At 42.8% G+C, this 21,627-nt stretch overlaps 1 protein-coding gene across 6 annotated transcripts in view; it reads right to left on the minus strand.

Annotated features, from left to right (window-relative positions):
• Positions 1-15,537: 15,537 nt before the first annotated feature.
• The window catches only part of tbc1d14 (TBC1 domain family, member 14), a 69,053-nt gene continuing 62,963 nt past the window's right edge, over positions 15,538-21,627 (minus strand). For 5 of the 6 annotated variants that reach the window (XM_037547305.1, XM_037547301.1, XM_037547299.1 and 2 more), the window contains 2 exons: positions 18,609-18,867; positions 15,538-17,636 (listed from right to left, as the gene is read on the minus strand). In XM_037547305.1, coding sequence (XP_037403202.1) covers positions 17,580-17,636; positions 18,609-18,867 — 316 coding nt within the window. In that variant the 3' untranslated portion in view covers positions 15,538-17,579. Of the gene's footprint in view, positions 17,637-18,608; positions 18,868-20,107; positions 20,433-21,627 lie in introns of those variants that run through there. The other variant, XM_037547309.1, reaches the window with a different exon arrangement.

Genomic DNA, 21,627 nt, shown 5'->3' on the forward strand with positions numbered 1-21,627 from the left:
ACTGCTTATGTTTGTACGGTTTCACATCAGTTTTCAAGGTAGAACCACAAACTTTGCAGGTTCATATGGCCTGTAGACTAAATCTGACTGTAAACATAAATGTTGGCTGTATTTCCGGGTGCAGTCGGATTGGAAGCAGCTGAATTTATGGCACAGTTTACAATAAACAAGAACAGAATACACACACACACACACACACACACACACACACACACACACATATATATATATATATATATATATATATATATATATATATATTACATTATTCATCAGTGCCTCTTTTATGTCAAAGTATTTTCAGTGAAATAAATGTCATTTTAGTTTTTTCTTTACCTTCAAAAGTCAACAAATATGAAGTGGTACAACACCTAACCATATATCTTGATTAATTAAACTATAAAGCAGGCATTTTAATTATATACCATTTTGAATGAAAGTGTTTGGCATGTGTTTCTGTTTGAAAACTTTAAAATAAAAAACATTTTACAAAATAAGGCAACTTTAAAAGTGCTCAACTCACTGGAAAACTTTTGTCTAAGTTTTAAACTATAGACGGCACAACTAAAAACAAAGGCCTTTTATTTTGACATGCTTTTACAAACGAGGGGGCAGAGTATTGCATCATAAAGAAGACCCCAAGTGACCTTCATGACACAATACCAAGGTCAGTAGCTCTTTCAGAAATGTAGGTAAAAATATGATTTTGGAGTCGTGGTTAGAACGGTTCAGTTTACCATGTCTAGGTTTAGGGCTGAAATGTGTCTTTATTAAAATAATGTTTATTCGTTTGAAAAAATTCAGGTATAAACTCAAGTTCAAGGAGAAACGTTTCTTTGAGTGTCTGAGTAGATGGCTGCTTAATTTTAAATTAGTCTGAAAAGTCAGGTGGCACAACCAGCCCTAATCCTTACTGGAACAGGCAATTAAAAGCTTTGATAACACTCACTATGTTTACACTCTTAAATGCACATGTATGCAAATATAAAAGTGCACATCATGACCTTTTTAACAAGGTCCACACAACCACCAGGGATACCGCATTCACAGCCTACCAATGCCTTAGCAACCACCTGGGATACCACAGTAATGGCCTAGCAACTACCTTGGATATTAAGAGACCCTTATTAGTCCTACAACAGGGAAATTTCACCTCCGCATTTAACCCATCCATGAAGTGAAACACCACATACACACTAGGGGGCAGTGAGCACACTTGCCCAGAGCGGTGGGCAGCCCAATCCGCAGCACCCAGGGAGCAGTTGGGGGTTAGGTGTCTTGCTCAAGGACACCTCAGTCATGTGCTGTCAGCTCTGGGGATCAAACCAGCGACCTTCCGGTCACGAGGCTGGTTCACTAACCTCCAGCCCATGACTGCCCCAGCCTAGCAACAACTTAACACCTACCTAGAATCCCACGGTTATAGCCTAGCCACACCTAAGCAAATGGCTAGGATACCATAGCAGTAACATTGCCAAGCTAACTTCCAGTTTAACAAACTTTCCCTTTTAGTTAATAAAATCTACATAAAGTGTTTCTTGTGTTCACTTAGCCCACACAGTGTGACATAAGCATTAACAAATGCTACTAAAATCAGCTGAAATAAACAAAAAACAGCCGTCAGCCAGTTTGGCTGTAAATCTGAACTGATCATAAAACTTCCTGACCAGCTGGTTTAAATAACTAAAGATCTTCACAGAGGGCTGGAGTAATATGTGCAAAGTGCAATGTATGAGGTTTAATACCCATGTTCGAGATGTTTCCAGCTGTGAAGGTTTTTTTTTTTTGGTATGAGACGAAGTCCATGTGCCAGTGAAGAACAGATTTTAACGTAGCCTCTTCAACTCCTTTGAGACCACCAGTGGTTCCAAACTGTACTTAGTCACGTTCTTCATACATGGGCTTGAGGTTAGGGAACCAGCCTTGTGACCGGAAGGTTGTCGGTTCGATCCCCAGAGCCGACAGCACATGACTGAGGTGTCCTAGACCAAGACAACTAACCCCCCATATTGCTCCCTGGGTGCTGCGGATTGGGCTGCCCACCACTCTGGGCAAGTGTGCTCGCCAGAGTGTATGTGGTGTTTCACTTCACTGATGGGATAAATGCAGAGGTGAAATTTCCCCGTTGTGGGACTAATAAGTGTCTCAATAAGTGTCATATGAGGCTGTAACTCTTCTTTCCAGTCAAATAGATGGTGATCATTTTAAACCCTTAAAATAAAAGAAGCTGAACTAGGGTTGTTTTTCAAATCAAATCAAATTTATTTGTAGCACTTTTTACAGCTGATGTCACAAAGCAGCTTCACAGAATTCCAGAAAAGACAAAGTTTTAACAAGAATTTAAAACTACCAGATGAGCAAGCCAGGGGTGACGGTGGCAAGGAGAACCTCCCTCAGAGCTGAGGAAGAAACCTTGGGAGGAACCAGGCTCACCAGAGGGGACCCGTCCTCCTCTGGTCAAACTACCTACAGATTATTATACTACTAATATGAATAGCAGTAGTATTAATAGTAGTAATAGCTAGGAGTCTATGAGAACATCAGTGTAGGGTGGGCAGCTAGTCCAAGGCAGGTGGTGGTAGATGGGGCGTGGGCAGCTGGTCTGAAGTGGGTAGCAGGAGGGCTCGACAGTCAGTCGTCCTTCAGTGTCCGGCCAGACATGTGGGCGGTTGTATACGCGGAAAAAAGGCAGAGAGAGGGAATAAGTTTCATTCTATCCGTTTGTACATAAACAGAGAATGTAAACATTTCCAGAGTGTGGATAACGACTCTGGCAGATCTGACTATGACAGCTTAACTAACAGGAGAGAACCAGAAGGACACACAGACACGGCAGCACTCTGAAACAGTTTGGCATCCCTCCGCTCCACCGTCCACAAACCTGAGTGTCCGCGTGCGAGCAGTGGGATGACAGCACCAGCGTCTCAGTTTACTATAATTCCCTGTGTCCATGGACCCCTGGATCTGCTGCCTTTATCTAGGGGGGAACATTAGCTACCAAAAGCTGAACTGAACAAGTGAGTTTTCAGCCTAGTCTTAAAGATTGAGACTGTGTCTGAGTCCCGAACAGTTTCTGGAAGATCATTCCAGAGTTTGGGGGCTTTATAAGAAAAGACTCTTCCCCCAGTTGCAGCCTTATGAATTCTAGGAACTATTAAAAAGCAAGCACTCGGGGGCTCCCGAATGATGCACCATCTAAGTGTTGGCTGCGTCAACAGATCAGGAGTTCGATCCCTGGTGATGCTGCAGCCGTCCGTAGCCGGGAGTCCAAGACAGCACAATCGCCATCGCTCTCTCTGGTTGGGTAGGATGGGCCACCTTCTCCCCCCCATCACTCAGCGTGATGCTGGTCAGTGCAGGCATCTGTTAGCTGATGCAACAGATCTGGCGTTTGGCGCTTTCCTCCGAGTGCGCTCGGCTGTCCCGTGACATTGCGTGAGCGGCAGTTCGAAAAGAAGCAGTGGCTAGTTTCACAGGTCTCAGAGGAAGCCTGTGCTGTGGGTGTGTAGGTGGAATTGGAGACGACTAAATTGGGGAGAAAAATCGGGTCAAAATAAAAAAAAAAAAAAAACAGCTCTCTGTGATCTGAGTAGTCGTGATGGTTCGTAATGGGAAATAAGGTCTTGCAGGTACTCAGGAGCGAGCCCATGTAGGGCTTTATACGTCAATAAAATAATTTTATTATCAATGCGGAATTTAACAGGCAGCCAATGAAGTGATGATGGCACTGGACTGATACGATCAAATGTTCTAGTTTTGGTGAGGACCCTGGCTGCGGCATTTTGGACTAGTTGAAGTTTGCTTTGATTCCTGCTCGTACATCCTGACAGTAGTGTGTTACAGTAGTCTAGCCTAGACTAGCCTAGAAATCGACCCGTTTTTCCCCAAATCTGGGCTATAAACTATAAACAGACTGCGTCTCTTCAGTGATCTGCTCTGGAAACATCACTTTTAGAAAATAACACAAAGAGCGTCGGAGATTTTTGGCTTTCAGCAGTAAATTGTAAGCGTATAGTGATGTGCAGATCAAAAAACCTGTTCTGTTCATTTGAGGGGAACTTTTACAAAAAAATAATAAATCGATAAATTAAAAATTTACCCTAATTTCATGCAGTTACTGAATAATTTACCTTATGATTTGGTCATGAAAATTTAGATGGACAAACCAGAATATACCCTGGAGAATAAGAGGTTAAATACAGAGCAGTTTCTGATGCAACTCTTCTGGACTTTGGGAAAGTTCTGGCCTTTTCTGGCCAAAGCAAATGGAAATTTAGCAGCAGTCAGGTGTCTGAAATTTGCGCTCGAGCTATGAGGTCAATAACAACAAATAGAAGATTACCAACTGAACGGCATTTTCATCCAACGTTCTGGGTTTGGTGTCTGTCAGGCTGCCATTGTTAGAACTTAACAGCCTTTAAATCGTTTTAAAAACAGCACAGGAATTAAAAAAGACACATTTGGTGGCAGAATATGAATACACCAATTATTAGCCAGATGAAGCTGAAATAACAACAGATAAGGAAATGGATTTTTCCCAGTTGGTACAGGAATGTGGGGTTGTAAACATGAGTCAGTGAGGAAGCATATTTGCTCATATTCAAGGTATTCAAGAGAGGCTGTGGGGAATTTGTGGCTTTTCCTGAGAACAGATTTCCATCCAGTCGTGACAGTGTAGTAGTGTAAGGTCTTGAACAAACACAAACCTCTGCCCCAAAACTCAGGCCAAATTTGAATGATTTCAAACGGCCCTCTCAGGAGCTGACTCAGACGTCAGATGCTACTCTCTTAACACTGGCATTTCCTGGAGACCTCCCAGCTGAACAGAGCTGGTGCTGTTTCTTCATAAGTGGAGCATCGAAGGCAGAGTACATACAGGCGGCTACAGCAGATACAGCCAAGGAATTTGGGTCTATTACAGCAACGAGACATGAAGTCATATCTGCCTCATTTTTCACCTGACCTGTGTGTCATTATATATATATATATATATATATATATATATATATATATATATATATATATATATATATATATATACACACACACACACACACACACACACACACACACACTATATATATATATATATATATATTCGGGTATAAGGTTCGGGTGAATTTAATAGGATTTTAAGTCAGTTAAAAGTGTGTATATATATATATATATATATATATATATATATATACACACACACACACACACACACACACACACACACACACACACACAGGCCACTTTATTAGGTCCACCTTGCTAGTAAAAGGTTGGACCCTCTTTTGCCTTCAGAACTGTCTTAATTCTTCGGGCCACACTTTCAACAAGGTGTTGGAAACGTTCCTCAGAGATTCTGGTTGGTTATTTGAGTTCCTGTTGCTTTTCTATCATCTGGAACCAGTCTGCCCATTCTCCTCTGACCTCTCACATCAACAAGGCATTTTCGTCCACACAACTGACCGCTCACTGGATATTTGCTCTTTTTCGGACCGTTCTCTGTAACCCTAGAGATGGTTGTGCGTGAAAATCCCAGCAGATCAGCAGTTTCTGAAATACTCAGACCAGCCCGTCTGGCACCAACAACCACGCCACGTTCAAAATCCCTTAAATCCCCTTTCTCCCCCGTTCTGATGCTGGGCCTGCACTTCAGCAAGGTGTCTTGACCACCTCTACACGCCTAAATGCATTGAGTTGTGGCCGTGTGATTGGCTGATTAGCCATTTGTGTTAACAAGCAACTGTACCTAATAAAGTGGCCAGTGAGTGTATTTTCTCATTCAGCTCATGATCTCATATGAAGCTTTTAGCTGAAGTCACTGGTGTGACCGCCTTTTTCTGAGGAAATTGTGAAAAAAATAGAAGCCAAATGGATTAAATTCCATATTTTAGTGGATGTTCCCTGATTGACAGGTTTGATGTTCTGTAGCAGCCGTTTAGTAAAATGCATTGATCATTAAAAACGTCTCTGGTGTTTCCTTTATTATGTGTAACATCAATGAGGATCAGTAACACCAGTGACTCCTGTGGAGAGTGATGTAGAATGACCCAAGTACAGTATATATGTTGTTTTGTTAAACCAGTGTACAAAACAAACACAGCAGGTCGAGATCAGGTACATTAAACTCACTAGGGGCTCACTAGCCCTTCATTTCTGTGAGCGCCAGCTTTTCTGGTTTTCTGCAGATAAAACCAACCACACATAGTGACACGTAGGTTAGTGAGGGGGAAACTGTCTGAATGCCAACTGCCTTCTGTTTAACACTTTTAACCACTGTGGAGGAAACATGGTGAGCTCGAGCACAAAGAACCTGCTTCCACACCCATCCTTAACCAGTAAAACACTCACCTAGCAGTGTGAGAGGAGAGCAACCTGAATTCTGACAATAGCTAAAACAAACCAGCTCAAATGCTGATAATCCTCTCACATCAGCTCCAGATTGGGCAGCTTCCCACCAAACTGGGCAGGGGAACACGTTTTGGTGGGTGGACACAATTTGGACTGGTTTTGTTATGATTTTGGCAGCTTTTTTGGATGAAAATGTGTATAAAATGCATAAACTGGACTGTTTAGTAATGCAGCTGAAACATGCCTCACTGCTCCCCACGTCCAATCAAACGTTCAATTTACATTTTATTCACTCATTTCTTCATCATTTACAGCATATGTTGCGTTTTGGATGCTGGTTTGCTGGTCAGCCAGTAACAATCTCAAAATACAGTGGTCAGGTGAAAAATGAGGTAGATACATCATCCTGTTGCTGTAACAGACCCAAATTCCTAGACTGCAACCAATGAATTGCCTATACAATTAACTCATCCATTTAACTGAACAATTACTAATGGTATACTTCTTGGTATGTAGTTACTGGAAATTAGAATGGCCCCTGAGGTGTCATCCATCAGATTCCCAGATGGAGAAGCGTGATTGGTCACTCCAGAGAACACGTCTCCTCTGCTCTAGAGTCCAGTGGCGGTGCTTTACACCACTGCATTCCATGCATTGCGCTTGGTGATGTAAGGCTTGGATGCAGCTGCTCGGCCATGGAAACCCATTCCATGAAGCTCTCTACACTGTTCTTGAGCTGATCTGAAGGCCACATGAAGTTTGGAGGTCTGTAGTGATGGGCTCTGCAGAAAGTCGGTGACCTCTGCGCACTATGCCCCTCAGCATCCGCTGACCGCTCTGTCATTTTACCTGGCCGACCACTTCATGGCCGAGTTGCTGTCGTTCCCAATCGCTTCCGATTTGTTATAATCCCACTGACAGTCGACTGTGGAATATTTAGTAGTGAGGAAATTTCACGACTGGACTCGCTGCACAGGTGGCGTCTGATCACGGTACCACGCTGGAATTCACTGAGCTCCTGGTGTTTTCAGGGCTGTGTGGACACAAATCTGATCTATTCAAATCCGACCCGAGCCACTTTCATATGTGGTCCTAGATCAGATGCGTATCCGATTCGTGGCCTTGTGACTTTAATGTGACGCTCAGATCGGAATTCATGCGCTTTTCTCCAAGGTGCGTGACCATCATTCAGTGTTACTCTGGCAGCAGCGCCGAACAGACATTAAAGCCTGTACACGGTGGAAAAGCAGCTCATCTCACCTTTTCCTCCTCCGTCTGGCTCTAATAATGAAGCTGAGAGCTGATCAGAGTTAATGATCTTCTCAGCGAAGCTCGTTCTGCTCGTTAGTTTGTGTTAATGATGCAGTGATTCAGTCACGTGACGTTACTGAGCAGGATGAGCTCATGAGGGTCAGTTCAGGCCGGTTCATCACATTAATGGCAGATTTGAGTCACTGACATAAACGAGTGTGAACCGTCGTATTTGAGCCACAAGGCTTGAAATGTGAACATAGCCTTAATGCCCTTTATTACTTTATTGAAATGATCTCCTTGTCCTGGAGCCTCTTGAGCCCTCAGGTTGCCATTTATCGCAACTTAAAATACTTTTCTCCAAAGTTTCAAAGGCATCAGCGCTTAACATCCCCAGCAGTTTGTTACTGACGTGGTGTTGGTTTAAACGCCGTGGTTTAGTTCTTTAGTACAGTGGCTGAAATGCTCGCCTTAGTCATGCATCTTCACAGGTTCTGGCTGGAAACCTCGGCGGCAGTCTGGCAACCCTGGGCAGTTCGGCTATAGGTGGCTGTGAGAGAGAAAGCGAGAGAACGAGTGGGCAGACAGACTCATCTGTACAGCGGTTAACTCTGCACCCTTCCTCCGATTCCAGGCAGCAGCTAACGCGCAGAAAACCAAACCCACAACCAAAAGAGAGAGAGAGAGAGAGAGAGAGAGAGAGAGAGACAGACAGACAGACATGCTGATCACTGCTAGACGTGCTTTACCACACACTCTCCTCAAAAATCAAAGCTGTCCAGTCGTTTGTTGTCTGAAGTTCACGTCTTCGGCTTTACACTGGAGCTACGAGGCTAACGCCGCTAACGAGTTAGCCTTTAGCCACTAGATTAGCATCGTTCTGTTAGCATTCGCAGGTGAGGACACAGCCGCCGCGAACCAGGCGAGTTGTTCTCTAACGTGGTTTCTGACACCGTAAGACGTCGTTTTCTAGACAAACGGACAAAGCTGCACACTTCCGTGGATAAAGGCTTCTTTTGCTCGTTAGCGACATTAGCCTCGTAGCTAGCAACATGTCTGCCTCTCAAGCTTTACAAGTAGCTACAAAACCTGATCCCATTTCTTCTTCTTACCCCTACCCTTTGTTTTCGAGCGTCACCCTAACCCCTTGGAACCGAGTTACAGGGCAGTGGTTGAGATCTTCCCTCAAATAAACAGAGCATCGCTTCATTAACAGCTACTAGCGCCGCTCTGTAGGCGACCCTGCCCGTCTGCAGGGACAGCAGAGGAGGGGAAAGTTCAGCTCCTCACTGCCCTCACTTAGGGCATCATACGCCTTCAAAGAGGGGGGCAATTATTTATTATCACCCCCACCCCACTAATTCAGGCATCAGAACTGCTGGACTGTTTAAGGTCGCTTCACATAGCATGGGCAGGAAACAAAAAAAAATAAAAAAAACTATGCAGAGGAGGAGGAAAAACAGAAAAGTCTTTAAGTCAGATTTGAAAGAGGAAAGAGAAGAGCCTCCCTGAGGGACTGAGGAAGAGAATTCCAGAGTTTGGGGGCCGTGGTACTGAAAGACCTCCCTCCCAAAGTGGAGAGTCTGGTGCTGGAACAGCAAGTAAGTTACTGCAAGAAGACCTGAGAGAGCGAGAGGGAGTGTAAGAGGTCAGCAGCTCTCTGAGGCAGGGGGAGCAAGATTATGCAAAGCTTTGAAAGTGAGTAGTAAGATTGTAAAGTTTGTACGGGACGGGACCGGCAGCCGGTGCAGCTGAGAGAGAACGGGGGTAATATGAGCTGAACGCTTAGTGTGGGTGAGAACTCCAGCTGCAGAGCTCTGAATGTACTGTAGCTTTTGGACAGACTTTACAGGGAGACCAACAAAGAGGGAGTTACAATAGTCCATGCGGCACATAATGAAGGAGAGAAGCAGAGTTTTGGCATCTTTATCAGACAGGAACGGTCGGAATGCAGGAGAATGCAGTCTTGGTGAGGAACTTGATGTGCAGATCAAAATTAAGTGATGAGTCGAGTAAAACACCAAGATTTCTAACGACAGGTGCAGGCTTAACGAGCAGGCCATCAATACTAACTGAAAAATTGGATGACTTTGATAGTGAAGGTTTAAGGCCAACCAGTAAGACTTCAGTTTTATCAGTGTTTAGCATGAGAAAGTTATTATGCATCTACACATTTAAATCAGAAATACAATCGATTAGTGCACTGGGAGGGGAATCTGAGGGTGTGTGTGTACTGAGATATAACTGAATATCATCAGCATAACAATGGAAGTTTAGGCCATGGCTACGAATGATCTGCCCAAGGGGTGAAATGTAAATTAAGAAAAGTAGGGGTCCAAGAACTGAGCCTTGCGGGACACCACATCTGACAGGAGAGGAGGAGGACTTCTGTGGGCCTAGTGTAATAAACTGGTGTCTGTCTAAGATACAGTGCCTTGCAAAAGTATTCGGCCCCCTTGAACTTTTCAACCTTTTGCCACATTTCAGGCTTCAAACATAAAGATATGAAATTGTAATTCTTTTCTGAAGAAGCAACAACAAGTGGGACACAATCGTGAAGTGGAACAAAATTTATTGGATATTTAAACTTTTTTAGAAATAAAAAACTGAAAAGTGGGGCGTGCAATATTATTCGGCCCCTTTATTTTCAGTGCAGCAAACTCACTCCAGAAGTTCAGTGAGGATCTCTGAATGATCCAATGTTGACCTAAATGACTGATGATGATAAATAGAATCCACCTGTGTGTAATCAAGTCACCGTATAAATGCACCTGCTCTGTGATAGTCTCAGAGTTCTGTTTAAAGCGCAGAGAGCATCATGAAGACCAAGGAACACACCAGGCAGGTCCGAGATACTGTTGTGGAGAAGTTTAAAGCCGGATTTGGATACAAAAAGATTTCCCAAGCTTTAAACATCTCAAGGAGCACTGTGCAAGCGATTATATTGAAATGGAAGGAGTATCAGACCACTGCAAATCTACCAAGACCCGGCCATCCCTCTAAACTTTCAGCTCAAACAAGGAGAAGACTGATCAGAGATGCAGCCAAGAGGCCCATGATCACTCTAGATGAACTGCAGAGATCTAAAGCTAAGGTGGGAGACTTTGTCCATAGGACAACGATCAGTCATACACTGCACAAATCTGGCCTTTATGGAAGAGTGGCAAGAAGAAAGCCATTTCTCAAAGATATCCATAAAAAGTCTCGTTTAAAGTTTGCCACAAGCCACCTGGGAGACACACCAAACATGTGGAAGAAGGTGCTCTGGTCAGATGATCCCAAAATTGAACTTTTTGGCCACAATGCAAAACGTTATGTTTGGCGTAAAAGCAATACTGCTCATCACCCTGAACACACCATCCCCACTGTCAAACATGGTGGTGGCAGCATCATGGTTTGGGCCTGCTTTTCTTCAGCAGGGACAGGGAAGATGGTTAAAATTAATGGAAAGATGGATGGAGCCAATTACAGGACCATTCTGGAAGAAAACCTGTTGGAGTCTGCAAAAGACCTGAGACTGGGACGGAGATTTATCTTCCAACAAGACAATGATCCAAAACATAAAGCAAAATCTACAATGGAATGGTTCACAAATAAACGTATCCAGGTGTTAGAATGGCCAAGTCAAAGTCCAGACCTGAATCCAATCGAGAATCTGTGGAAAGAGCTGAAAACTGCTGTTCACAAACGCTCTCCATCAAACTTCACTGAGCTCGAGCTGTTTTGCAAGGAAGAATGGGCAAAAATTTCAGTCTTTCAATGTGTAAAACTGAGAGACATACCCCAAGCGACTTGCAGCTGTAATCGCAGCAAAAGGTGGCGCTACAAAGTACTAACGCAAGGGGGCTGAATAATATTGCACGCCCCACTTTTCAGTTTTTTATTTCTAAAAAAAGTTTAAAATATCCAATAAATTTTGTTCCACTTGACCTTTGTGTCTCACTTGTTGTTGATTCTTCACAAAAAATTACAATTTCATATTTTTATGTTTGAAGCCTGAAATGTGGCAAAAGGTTGAAAAGTCCAAGGGGGCCGAATACTTTTGCAAGGCACTGTATGACCTGAACCACTGTAGGGCTGTGTCAGTGATGCCAGTAGAGAAAAGACGAGAAATGAGAACATCATGATTAACAGTATCAAATGCTGCACTTAAGTCAAGGAGAATATTGAGAGAACCACTATCAGCAGACCGGAGAAGATCATTAACTCGCAGAAGGGCTGTCTCAGCGCTGTGGTGAGTACGGAAATCAGACTGGAATGGCTCATAGAGGGCATTATCACTCAGAAACGTCTGGAGTTGGGAAGCAACCACTCTTTCCATTACTTTAGCTAAAATGGAAGGTGTGAGATGGGTCTGTAATTAGAAAGAGAAATCGGGTCCAATTCAGGCATCTTAAGTATCAGAGTCACTGCAGCAGTTTTAAGGGCAGTAGGAACAGAACCAGAAGAGAGACATGAATTTATCACTGTAGCAATAGGGGTGTTGATTACAGATGGACAGGCCTTGAGTAGAGGGGTGGGGGCAGGGTCAAGCTGACAGGAGGAAGCATTAGACTTAGTGATGAGTTCAGAGACAGAAAAGGAGCCAACAGGTGTGAAACAAGTTAGCTTTGTGATCAAGGCAGGAGAATCTGTCAAGGAGAATGGCTGGGAAGCAGAAGGAAAGGGGCTGTAGATCTGATTCATTTTCTTTTCAAAGAAATGTAGAAAAGCCTGACACTGCTCAGCTGAATGGGGGCACGCTGATACAGGAGGATGGAGGAGTTTGTTAACGCTTTGAAAGAGAGCTTTTGGCCTAGACTTAGCATTATTTGTGATGGAGGAGTAGTAGATGGAGCGGGCAGTATTAAGGGCATCCCTATATTTGTAGGTGTGTTGACTGTAAAGTAGAGAGTGGACAGTAAGGCCAGTTTTTTATAAAGGCGCTCAAGATGCCGACCAGTAGCCTTCAGTACCCTTAGTTCAGGGGTGAAGGCACAAAAAACAGGGGTGGGGCTCAGTGGTAGGGCTGAGGGGTGAAATGGGACTGGGCCTGAGTTAGCTTTTAGCCACTAGATTAGCATTATTCTTTTTGCACACCCCAGTGATTACACAGTTCCCAGAATCCACATCGAGCTGTTCTCACCTGGTTTCCGCCGCTGCCCGACATTCTGCAACATATAAAACCAGACAAAAGTCAGGCTTCAAAAGGGCTGCTATACACTTTTAGGGCTAATAGCCTCCACTGCTTGTTATCTACATTAGCCTCTTAGCTCCAGTGCTGAACTACAGGACCAAGTTTAACACCCCAGACTTGGCTGATTAAACGGATTTGGGGTTGATCTGCTCTCAAAACAAACAGAGTGAAGGTGAGAAGAAAAAGGCAGGTAAGAGGAACAGGTGCGATCGTGACGCTAAACGCTAAAGGTGCCACCACTCCTTCGCCTCGCAATCGATGGTTTGACACAAAATCAGTAACGTGATTTTAAGTGTCCAACATTTTCTATAAAATCATTTCTCATCAGGCCTAGTCACTTTTTTCTTAGTTCTTTGTAATATTTGTCTTAGTTTATTCATCTAAAAGAAACAGTGCATTTAAAATCTGTTTGACAAGATTAAAAACTAATTGTTTTTAATGCAGGGCAATAATCTGGGTGGTCCGACGGTGGACCACTAGTGGCAAATACCTGGCTGGGTGCAGACCTTATCAAGCCAGTGGGCCGATATAGGCTCGCTGTCTGGGGCGAGATGGCTCCTTCTTGTATCTAGCATAGTTACCCCATTACCGACCACCTCAAAACGAAAAAATTGTTCTTTAGGCTGACTGAATAAACAAATGCATTTTATTCTTCCAAATCAGTTTTTTAGGAGAAATGTCCAAAACCTGTTTGACTTTCAAAGAAATCATCCCCACCCCCCTTTTTTTAACTGTGACTAATACTGTTAGAATGATCAGCGTGCACTGATATCGGGAACCTTGGGTCACTTTGGGCTGTCCGTAGCTCATTTGTCTGTTTAGCAGGGTGTGTTTGTCCTCTGGGGCTTCATTACTCTGTGTACTAGTTAACGTGGTGGCGAAGAAACACATTTTTGACTTCAACACAAATATCGGCAAATGGAAACGGGTCAATATCAACATAATGCGCCTTTGGTTTCCCCAGGAAAATCGTTTTCATTCATACATTGGGAAACATTCTGAATGGTTCAAGTTTCATAGGAACAATTTATTAGAAATACACAAGAAGGTTAACCTTCACTTTAAAATATGTTGTGTACCATCTTCTTTGGATCTTCACATGTCCGAGGTGCTGCATGGCTAAACTGAAACAGGTTAAATAACAACTCTTTAAAATTATGCACGTTTTCCAGTTTTAAAAAAGTTTGTTAAGAATTCATTTGATTATTGATTTTGCCATTTTGATTAGTCACCGTCTCCCATTCTGTGCATCTTGCAATGACAGGGTGAACACGGCATGACTTGGGAGCAGTCATAAGAAGCTGGCTGGCCGCTGCAAAATAAAAAGCTTGACGCAGACGCTTTCTGGCTACTGCCTTATAACTACAGTGAAACTTCAAAGAAATTTAAAAAATATTCATTTTTTTTGTTTTTGTTTTTAAGTTATGAGGTCCCAAAGAAACCGCACACATGACCCAAATAGTTCACCGAGTGCCTTTACATGCACTCAATCATCTGATCATAATCAGATTTCTAGCGGTACCAGAAATAAACAAGCAGCGTCGCCGCGAGACGCAGCAAAACACTTTTGGAGCAAAAATGAAGCCAAATATGAAATAAAGGATTTAAATATTCTTCATCTTCTAGATGGTGTGTGTGCATATTTTCACAGAGTAGCGCAATGTTTTAAAAAAGCGGTCATGACGTTCGAGTTTTATGCTATGTTTACATCACGTCGTCTTCTGAGTTTAAGTGATACTTTTTTGATCCCACAAACGGGGAAATTCCACCTCCGCATTTAACCCATCCGTGAAGTGAAACACCACATACACACTAGTGAATACACACACACTAGGGGGCAGTGAGCACACTTGCCCGGAGCAGTGGGCAGCCCTAGCCACAGCACCCGGGGAGCAGTTGGGGGTTAGGTGTCTTGCTACAGTCATGGACTGTTGGTGCTGGGGATCAAACCGGCAACCTTCTGGTCACAGGGCCAGCTCCCTAACCTCCAGCCCACGACTGCCTGTTTATCGGCTGACTCGTGTAGACCTGGAGTTTCCCCATTATCTGATTACCCAGGTGCATGTAAACGTGTTTATCAGATTACTAACAAAATCTGATTTTCTGCCGTTATCGGATTATTGAGTGCACGTAAAGATGATCACTGTTAGCGACACTTCAATACGGTTTTCAGATGCCCAAACGTTTTTTAATAAAGACAGTGGTTCTATTGACAACCATGAACACAAAGAACTTTAAATGGTTCTTTGCTTGGTAAAATAGTTCTTCAAATTGATGGAAAATGTGTTGTATATGGATCTTTATAGTCTCAAAAAAGGGTCCTTTACTGTTATAAAGGATAAAAAGTATGTGTTATACATAAACACACACACACTCACACACACACTATATATATATATATATATATATATATATATATATATATACACACACACACACAGAACCAGTTCACCATGCAAAGAATTCATTAAGCAAAAGATTATTTGTGTTCATGGAACCATCTTTACTAAAGAACCTTTGGAGAACTGTCGTTTTTACACAATATGTAGAAGTTGCTGAAATCGGGGGACGGCCAACGCAGGGAGTGGGGGGGGGGTGGCTTTAACCTTCATACAGAGCACAGGGCTCAGCATCGACAGACAGGAAGAGAGGTTTACTGATAACACTGCCGTCAACCCCAGCACGGAGGCCCAAGTTACTCAAAACGAACAAAGGCTGTTAAACTCGTCATCATGTTCTAACAGACTGCTCCAAAATAAACTGCTTCATTTCGTGATTGATTGATTATTTATTCGTTTAATCAGCTCATTCTGAGTCATTCTGTCCTCCATGTCCCACACCGAGTGCTTTCTAGTTCGTCTCGTGTAGAACTTCCTCATCAGAAGCATCTCCAGAGGACACTTCAGTCATACAGAGACCAAGTGCAGCTTTTTCAGACCAGACAGACCAACAAATACAGATCCATTACCACAAATCAGCCACCACAGATGCAATCTTCACAACTGGCTGAAAAATAAACAAACCAAGCAAATATGCAAAGCAAAACAAACAAACGAAAACTTCAAATCAGACACTCGTGTACCACAAAAAACAGAAAGAAAGTAACACAGTGGTCAAATCTGAAGACCAAAACCAAACAAACTCGTTTGAGACTGTTGATCGCAGGGTCCGGACACACACCCTGAAACAAATTTACCTAAAAAAAGGGCATCTGGAACCCTATCCAGCATAATGTCATCACGGTCATTTCACATCCATCTATCTCCGCATCTTTTGCACCATTTTTGCAAAAGGAAGTGCCCACAGAAAGTCCAAAACTACTTCGAAAGGTCTAATTTCATTAATGTACGTTAAAATGGGGCGCTTCTTTCCTTCTCCCATGTCCTGATATTTGAGGTTCTGTTATGACAGCGATGATTTGAATGATTAGACATTAGTAGTTCTGGGGCAATGAAATATATTATTATATGTTGTCAATATATTATAAAATATAAATAGAATATACTCAGTATTTGCAATACATTACTTTATAGTATGGGCAGGACACCTGGCCCAAATAGAGGCAATCTGGGGACCCAAACTTAATGCGAGAATCCACAAATCCAGCTTTAAATAACACACTTGGACCCTTTTCACGTTCGGAAGTTGATAAAACCATTTCATTAAGCAGATGTTTTGATGTCAGTATCTCATTTACACACACACACACACACACACACACACACACACACACACACACACACACACACACACACACACACACACAAACATAGTGGACAAACCCCAAAGAAGTTCCAGTTTTAGTGCTGTAGCTCAGCACAGAGTGAAAGTGGCCTGGTTGGAGATCGAGGATGGAAGGACGAGAGCTGAAAACCATCAGAGCTCCAATTCATTGTCCATATCAGCAAAGCTGGACAAACAAACCTTAAACACAGTTTAAAGTGATTATCCATCCAAAAATCAGATTTACGGTCACCCCCTCTGGCTCATCAGCCAAAGCACGTTTGGTTTCTGAAGTTTCTTTAGATGAACACGGACTGAGGTAAATGTGTAACGAGGCATGCGGTGTGCAAGACGCTAATTGGTGGACTGGAAGCTTCCATTAATAGGAGTTCAAGTAAAATGAGTTTTAGATAATATGGGTCAAAGGCCATGAATGACGGTCATTATTTTATTGTATATAATTAGCAACAGTTCATTTATTCCATTTTTAAAAAATCTAAACAGCTTCTTAAACCGTCCTTCTTCACTTGCGAGCTACATTAGCTGAGCTGTATCCTCAAACAGACTTGCTCTTATGGTTTGTGAGTCACTGTTCCTCTGTATGACATACTGTATGCATGTAGGACACACTGGTCATTTATAAAAATGGACAAAAATATAGACATTCACGACTCAATATGGTTGCTGCTACTGTTTTTGGCTACGTGATGCGCTTACATGGCTAAAAGCTTCTGTTATTTGTTAGCTAAATGGCTATTAGCTTTGTAGCTCCAGTGCAAAGACTAAGGACACCTCACATGTCTTGGCTGAAAGACCACATTTCTGGCGGGGGTGACCGGGAGAATCTGATTTTTGGTCAAACCGTTGCTTTAAGGTGTGTATTAGTGTGACGCCTTCTTCATGCCCAAAGGAGAGTTTTGTCCACAGTATCTCCTGAAGTGCAGCGTGATTGAACCGCCGGAGGGTTTGACTCCTGGAGTCCAGCAGATAGAAGAGGTACGAAGGTCCCGGGTCTTAAGGTTCTGCTCACACCGAGGCTGCTGGGTCTTCTCGTCTCCGTTGCTCCAGGTACGCGAGGTGTTTCCCCTCAGCGCTTCAGTACAGGACTGGCCCGTTCCGGGTCTTTCTGAAGAGTGTGAAGAACCTGCACAAACATGCAGAGTAGAAGCTCGTGAGAATTCACCTTCTTCACCCAGTGCATTTACTTTGTCAATCTCATAGCATGATCAGGGTAAACAGTCAAGTCAGCGTTTATGGTAAAGTTTAGCCTCAATAACGTGATGAGTTCACCATGTGAAGTTTGAAAGCATTGGCAAATAGGGTAATTGTGGACTGCAGGTGATGAAACCCAGTGCACTTAAAATGCTTTCTTTCCAAGTAGGTTATTCTTGCTCTTGTGGGCATCACAATCTACTTCAGGGGTGCTCAAATCCAGTCCTGGAGGGCTGGTGTCTAGCATAGTTTGGTGATTTACCTGCTCAAACACACCTGTTAATTGGCATGTTTAGTGCGTGTTTGAGCTGAGGAACGGCCACACTGTGCTGGACGCCGGTACATACAAAGTATGTCCTGTGAATAACTAACCAAATGTCCACTAAATGATGTGCATTTCCACCAAAGTCCTCCTCTTACATTACGAGCACCTCCTCGTTTCTACGCTCTCTGTCCATCTTATCAGCTCCACTTACTGTATAGCTGCACTCTGTAGTTCTACAGTTACAGACTGTAGTCCATCTGTTTCTCTGATACTCTGTTACCCTGTTCTTCAGTGGTCAGGACCCCCATGGACCCTCACAGAGCAGGTACTATTTGGGTGGTGGATCATTCTCAGCAGTTTTAAACACTGTGTCACCACTCAAATAGTACCTGCTCTGTGAGGGTCCATATATACAGTATATATATATTAGTGTGCTTAAGTGCATTTTCCAAAAGTTATCCATTTTAATAAAGGCTTAGGCTGATCTTCTCAGCCTCAGAGAGAGAGAGAGAGAGAGAGAGAGAGAGAGAGAGAGAGAGAGAGAGAGAGAGAGAGAGAGAGAGAGAGAGTGAGAGAGAGAGAGTGAGAGAGAGAGAGTGAGAGAGAGAGAGAGAGATACAGATATAGCTCTCTGTGTACCTGAGTCCACTTCCTGTTCCTGCAGCTCATGCTGACGGCTGCGATAGAGGAGAAGAGCGTGTGAGCATTGATGTGTTCGGGGAGCCGTGTGAGGAACTGAGCGTTGTGGATGAAGTCCATGTGAGTGAGCACGTCCTCGTACAGCCGCAGGATTCCCAGAGCGGTGCGGAAAAGGAATTCCTCACCATCCCGGCAAAACACGTCCCACACACGACACGCCACGTCCAGTGGGAGGGATTTACTGTACAGAGTGAAGATCCTACACATAGCACAGAGAACAGCACAGTTAGAGAATGCACACTGTACAGAGTGAAGATCCTACACACAGCATAGAGAACAGCAGAGAGTAAAGATCCTACACATAGCACAGAGCAGTTAGAGAACACAAACTGTACAGTGAAAATCCTACACATAGCACAGAGAACAGCACAGTTAGAGAACACACACTGTACAGAGTTAAGATCCTACACATAGCAGAGTGAAGATCCTATAAATAACACAGAGAACAGCAATTAGGGAACACACTGTACAGAGTGAAGATCATACACATAGCACAGAGAACAGCAGTTAGAGAACACACACTGTACAGAGTTAAGATCCTACACATAGCAGAGTGAAGATCCTATAAATAACACAGAGAACAGCAATTAGGGAACACACTGTACAGAGTGAAGATCATACACATAGCAGAGTGAAGATCCTATAAATAACACAGAGAACAGCAATTAGAGAACACACTGTACAGAATGAAGATCATACACATAGCACAGAGAACAGCAGTTAGAGAACACACACTGTACAGAGTGAAGATCCTACACAAAGCAGAGTGAAGATCCTATAAATAACACAGAGAACAGCAGTTAGAGAACACACACTGTACAGAGTGAAGATCCTACACAAAGCAGTGAAGATCCTATAAATAACACAGAGAACAGCAATTAGGGAACACACTGTACAGAGTGAAGATCATACACATAGCAGAGTGAAGATCCTATAAATAACACAGAGAACAGCAATTAGAGAACACACTGTACAGAATGAAGATCATACACATAGCACAGAGAACAGCAGTTAGAGAACACACACTGTACAGAGTGAAGATCCTACACAAAGCAGAGTGAAGATCCTATAAATAACACAGAGAACAGCAGTTAGAGAACACACACTGTACAGAGTGAAGATCCTACACATAGCAGAGTGAAGATCCTATAAATAACACAGAGAACAGCAATTAGGGAACACACTGTACAGAATGAAGATCATACACATAGCACAGAGAACAGCAGTTAGAGAACACACACTGTACAGAGTGAAGATCCTACACAAAGCAGAGTGAAGATCCTATAAATAACACAGAGAACAGCAGTTAGAGAACACACACTGTACAGAGTGAAGATCCTACACATAGCAGAGTGAAGATCCTATAAATAACACAGAGAACAGCAATTAGGGAACACACTGTACAGAGTGAAGATCCTACACATAGCAGAGTGAAGATCCTATAAATAACACAGAGAACAGCAATTAGAGAACACACTGTACAGAATGAAGATCATACACATAGCACAGAGAACAGCAGTTAGAGAACACACACTGTACAGAGTGAAGATCCTACACAAAGCAGTGAAGATCCTATAAATAACACAGAGAACAGCAGTTAGAGAACACACACTGTACAGAGTGAAGATCCTACACATAGCAGAGTGAAGATCCTATAAATAACACAGAGAACAGCAATTAGAGAACACACTGTACAGAATGAAGATCATACACATAGCACAGAGAACAGCAGTTAGAGAACACACACTGTACAGAGTGAAGATCCTACACAAAGCCAGAGAACAGCACAGTTAGAGAACACACTGCACAGCATGAATAAGAGCAAAACTCTCATCCAACCTAATGAGACACTGTAACAAACACAAGGGGTGTGAAAGAGTAGTCGAGAGCTTGGTTTACTGTTCGAGGGAGCAAATTTAACAACTGAAATGAATTTCAGCTATTTTTATTGTGCAAAACTGCATATCGCTGCTGTCAGAACACCCTGTATCTTCAAAATGGTAACTTTACAGGAGAAAGAAAAACATACTTTACTTTTAATGCAAGTCAACAGAACCAGACTTTTTATCTAAGTAATTGTGGGAAATTTCTTTTCGTCCATTCACTGTGAAATTTACACACAAAGTAAAGGGCAACAGCCATTTTCAAATCATGTCAAAAACTGAAAAATGTTCAGTAAATATTACAGTCAGTCATTCACGTTAATGGGGGCAATGCTTCTGAATGGGTTTCTTCGCTTGATTAAACCATCAGGCTGCGAGAACCACAGCGCTGTGTGTGGAGCAGCTATCTGATGGAGGTGCACCACAGGTGGGGCTTCAGGGCAGGATACGCTATGCTAAATCTAGGCTAAAGGCTACTGTACCCCCAAAAGACTGGCAATTCATTTATGCATCTTTTAAATGTCTGCTTTCTCATTTATAACCTGAACAAACAAGGATTCAGACTGTAACTGACTACACAACAGGAGATGAGAGATTACTGAAAGAACCCTGATTAATGGTAAAGGGGCTTCTGTTAGCACATCTTGGACTGTTTGTACCGTTTGCTATTTGGCCGATTTGTGTTATACCAATGAAACGAATACCTTACAAAGAAATTCAACCAGTATATCACTCACTACTACTACTGCTTCATCTCAAAACACCAGATGAAGTCATGAACATTTTTACTGCTGCGTGTGTACCCACACCGCCAACGTGATATTCCATCTACTGCACAGACAGGTGCCACATCAGCAATTACGTCACAACCCTAAATCCGTTAAACAATAATTTTATCTTTAGCACGGCTGTCATTTTGCTTGCATGTGTGTGTTTTGCTGTTCTCTCAAAACACTGTGGAGACTTTTGCCAAATATCACTTATTATACTTGGTATAAAAAAATAAAATAATGCATAAATATATGACAGACAATTAAAAATTCTATACTGATTTTCAAAAACTGATGCAAATTTCA

The sequence above is a fragment of the Pygocentrus nattereri genome, chromosome 2 (genome assembly GCF_015220715.1).
Source record: "Pygocentrus nattereri isolate fPygNat1 chromosome 2, fPygNat1.pri, whole genome shotgun sequence".
Lineage (NCBI taxonomy): Eukaryota > Metazoa > Chordata > Actinopteri > Characiformes > Serrasalmidae > Pygocentrus > Pygocentrus nattereri.